The sequence below is a fragment of the Corylus avellana genome, chromosome ca5 (assembly GCF_901000735.1).
Source record: "Corylus avellana chromosome ca5, CavTom2PMs-1.0".
Lineage (NCBI taxonomy): Eukaryota > Viridiplantae > Streptophyta > Magnoliopsida > Fagales > Betulaceae > Corylus > Corylus avellana.
Window position 1 is genome coordinate 26,519,844 of NC_081545.1, and position 4,435 is coordinate 26,524,278.

At 34.9% G+C, this 4,435-nt stretch overlaps 1 protein-coding gene across 1 annotated transcript; it reads right to left on the reverse strand.

The window, feature by feature from the left end:
• Nucleotides 1-911: 911 nt before the first annotated feature.
• LOC132181123 (GDSL esterase/lipase At1g71691-like) lies at nt 912-3,971 on the reverse strand. Its single transcript, XM_059594199.1, has 5 exons — nt 3,616-3,971; nt 2,584-2,705; nt 1,785-2,024; nt 1,451-1,700; nt 912-1,362 (listed from the first exon to the last, which is right to left on the reverse strand). The coding sequence occupies exons 1-5, from the start codon at nt 3,893-3,895 to the stop codon at nt 1,127-1,129; spliced, it is 1,128 nt and encodes a 375-aa protein (XP_059450182.1). The 5' UTR covers nt 3,896-3,971; the 3' UTR covers nt 912-1,126.
• Nucleotides 3,972-4,435: the final 464 nt, after the last annotated feature.

The window sequence follows — 4,435 nt, forward strand, 5'->3', positions numbered from 1 at the left end:
GACGCCAATAATGCTGCGCATACGCTAGCAAAATTGGCTACCACCCATGTCACTATGTCTACTTGGTTGGAGGATGTCCCATCAAGTATAGGTGATATTGTACAGAGGGAGCATTCCTTCTTGCTTGTGTGATCTTTTAACGGATCGTTTGAGATAATGAACATTCATAATATTCCTTATATATATATATATATATATAAATGGAATCGAGGTGAATGATAGAAACATGGTTTGAACTTAAGACATTTGTCTATATTATAATATTAAATCATTATTTTTCTCAAAAGCTTAAGCTGATAAAAATTAGGTAAATTAAATCATTTAATCAAATACTTTAATAGTCTCCATCACTTGTGGATTCAAACTCCCTTTAAATAGATATGGCTCAACATGTAAAATATTTAATTGAAATGAGAGGATTTGAACTTAATATTTTTACTCTGATATCATGTTAAATCAACACTTATCTCAAATGCTTAAACTGATAAATCCAAGTGAATTTAACCGTGATGACCTTGTTGTCTATAAATTTCAGTTATATATAGATATTGATTTCGTGCCTAGATAATGATAATTGGGCTTGTTTACTATATACTTTTTATGTCAAATCGCAACTAAAAAAACAAAAAACACGTGATTCTAAAAGCATTACTAAACGAGTAAAAAAATTCTTGAATGTACATCCCAAACATTTTGTGTTCAACGTACATCCTGGCATTAAGTGAGTTATATATTAGACAATATATGTGGGCCTAATTAATAATATATGTGGAATTTGAGTTGATTAAATCAGTACGTAACAGTAATTAACAACTTTTTCCACGTATTAATTCCCTAAATTGACTAGCTAGGTTCATCTAATAATTAACCAAAACAAAATGATTATGATGTGGCTAAAGTACAGCAAATAATACTGTAAAATCCAAATCAAAGTAGCTGGAATTTCATAGCAGTAATTAAGCCCACACATACACTGTTCTTTGATTTGTTTTAAACGTACATATATATAGTTCTACTACACACAGCGCTCAAATGGACCGACGAAAATGGGAAACTATATAGACGCATTTATGATTAAGAATTGCATACATGATCTAGTAGTAGTTGCAATCTTTTCAAACGCACGCTAATTAATCTCAATAGCTAGATTTGCAAGCTGCTCTATATTCATCGGAGAAATAAAGCTCTGGTCTCCACTAAATGCCTTCCTCGCCATTATAATGTTCACTTTTTCTGTCGGGTGGAAAGCGTCCCAGAAAATATACTCGTCTCGGTTCGAGCATGGCGTCTGGAACGGAAGACACGTTATCTGCCCTCTGTTTCTCCCGATCCCACAGCATCCTCGGTTCACAACAGTAAATCCTACGACAAAAACAAAAAAAAAAATCATATTTGATAATCATGCATGGTGGGTTAATTAGAACAAAATGAAGATATAATTAATATATACCGTAAGATCTAGCGTTGGTGGCGATGTCGGAAAACATATGGGCAACGTCAACGTAAGTGAATGTGGAAGCAGGAAGATTGGCGCTGAGGTTGCTTATCATTGTCTTCACATTTGCGTTGAAAGGTTGAACGAGAAGGTTGACTTCTTCTGAGCAACTTCCTGTTGGGCTTTGGGCCAAGATGCTAGGAATGCAGCCCATTTGCCCAACCCCCGAAATGACAAATTTCCGAGCTCCAAGACTGTAAAGTCTCTGCATATTTCCAATTATCAGTCGAGATTCTATTGGGCCTTCACGGCCCAATTAAGTTTGGGATAATGAAGTGGAAAATCTTACGGTGAGTTGCAGGGTGTAGCGTTGGACCAAGAGGGCAGCAAATTGCTGACCGTTGTATTGATTCCGGGTCGGGTAATTGGGCATGAGGTAATTGTTTAGGTAGTCATTGCTACCCATCCCAACGAAAAATATGCACCGTCGGATCGCCCGGGCCACATCATCAGCGCCAAGAGTGTTCGTTAGCTGATCCAGTGTGCTCTGGAAGTTTCTGATCTGCTGATCGAACGGTATGCGACCCACCTGATCATGAAAAAACGCACGCAGGGTCATTTTTGTCACTTCAATTTACGATTCATTTTTCATTTTTGCATGTTGGTATTTCTTATTTATGAGGACAAAAGGGTCATTAATTAAATGACTGTCATGCACAGAATATTGCTTGGTTTTTCAATTTAGATCCCTTAAAATTCTGAGGGGAATTTCAGTTTCTGAAATTTTAGATCTAAGCCATTCATTTTTATATAAGAGTCATTATCTTGCCACGTGTCCCACTATTAATAAAATAATAATAAAATAATGATGATTATTAATATCATTAAAATTTATTATTATTTTATTAGTAGTGAGATACAGGATAATGACTTTTAGATGAAAATTGATGGCCTGAATTCGAAATTTTAAAAATTAGCATTCCCCTAAGAATTCCAGGGGATCCAGATCCGGTTTTCCAACAGTGAAATGCATTTAATTTACCATATTGTAGGTTAAAACAAATCGTGTTTTCTAAAAATGAAGGTTTAAAAACATATATATATGGTGGTGCATGCACTAGTGGAGATGGAAAAAGATGGTGGCATACAAAGTTTCTGCCGGTGATATCGAGGATTCCGGCGGCCGCGGAGGCATAGTTGACTCCGTGAAGCAGTTGTTCACCTGAAGCTTCAGAGTATGCAGGAAGCAAAGGAAGTCCAAGTAATTCAGCTGTAGATATGAACCATATATACACCAATTAATATAGGTTATCAATATATATATATACTAGGAAATCAAAGGAACAAAAATGTACGTAGATGTAGTGATGAAATAAAAGAAAATATAGTTAATTCCTAGCAATCACATAGAAGATCTAGCATGTTCATATTAATATTCTTTGTTATTTGAGAAATAGAGGTTTTGTCCGTAAAAAAAAAAAAAAAAAAAACCGCAATTTTTAAGCTTTTTTTTTAAGAGTAAAAAAGTATTTTAAAATTTTTTTACCATCCCACATTTTTTACCTAATTTTTTTTAAATATTAAAAACGCGTTTTAATTAAGGAAAGTGTTAAGGTCACAACATAAATCCAACTTATGGCCAACTTTTCTCCTACGTGTCATTTAAAAAAAAAAATTTTGATTGAGAAGATTTTGGGATTCTGAAAATTTAAGAAAAAAGACAATTTGTTTGGTTTAAAATTCAAATTTTTTTTACACGTAGGAGAGAAATTGGCCATGAGTTGGGTTTGTGTTGTGTTCATATCAAACCTCTTTAATTAATTAGCTCCTAAACTAAGGTTCTACTGAGAGAGAGAGAGAGAGAGAGAGAGATCCAACTCTTTTTTTTTTTTTTTTTTTTTTAAATACAGAAAACTATGAAGGACAAAAATTGAATATAACAAAAAATGTAAAGCATTGAGATCATAGCTCTCTCTCTCTCTCTCTGATCTCTCTATCTGAGGTTCTGCATGTGCTAGCTCTAATGCTACTCCATGTTAACAAAAATACGTACCCATTATACCAATTTGATTACTCTAAACTTGGGTTTATATATTCCAAGACCTTGAAGTCGACCCAGAAAAAAATAAAGATAAAAAGAAAAAGAAAGAAGCAAAAATAGTGATGATGAGTAAACAAACCAATTTCATCAACCATGGTGTAGCCGTTGGAGAAACGGCCGGTAGGGCCAGCGTTGAAGTCAATGCCGTAAGGGAAATAGTTGGCCTTGGCAAAGGAAGGAAGGTCGTTGTTATTGCCATTGTCAATCAGAGAGTCTCCGAACACGAACATGGCGGGCACCATCTCTCTTGCCGGACTCCCACCGCCGCCACCACCACCTTGCTCTTGCCCTGAACCAAAACTCACCACCATCAAAAACACAACCAACAACGTCGTTAACCTACAAAAACAACCCATCATCAGTGGATGTTTTTCTTTCTGTGTACGTCTTTGTGTTTTTTGAGAGCTGAGAAAGAGTTTTTCTTGTAAACCTCTGTGAAAGGCTGTGGGGGGGTTTAATAACCCTGTGTAAGGGCGGTAGTTGACAAGTAATAAATGAATTCATCTGTTCTCTCCATTGCACTAATTACATACGTGCAGGGATCTCCACTTTCTTTACTTCTTCTTCGTCTTTTCTTTTGCCTTATACTCCTTTTCACTCTTTTTTTTTAAAAAAAAATTCAAGAAGTCCTTGAGATAATGAGTTATTACAAGAGTCCATAGATATTAAATATTTGATACCTTTTCTTCTTATTTGGTACCCAATATTTTAAATTCCTTTCAGGCACTTTTGCCTCTTCTAATTACTACAAGGCCATGCAATAGGGCAATTAAATGTCTTTCTCACCTTTTGCTACCATAATAATAAACATTAATTGTAGCTTAAGACCAACCAAATTTTTTATTAATTACCAACTCAAATTGCTATGATATACCAATTGTTTTTTTTTTTTTTTTTTT

Coding starts and splice junctions, on each gene's coding strand:
- LOC132181123 (XM_059594199.1), bottom strand. CDS start 3,895: ATGATGGGTTGTTTTTGTAGGTTAACGACGTTGTTGGTTGTGTTTTTG. Junction 2,706..3,615: donor CACCATGGTTGATGAAATTG/GTTTGTTTACTC, acceptor TCATATCTACAG/CTGAATTACTTGGACTTCCT. Junction 2,025..2,583: donor ATATCACCGGCAGAAACTTT/GTATGCCACCAT, acceptor TTTCATGATCAG/GTGGGTCGCATACCGTTCGA.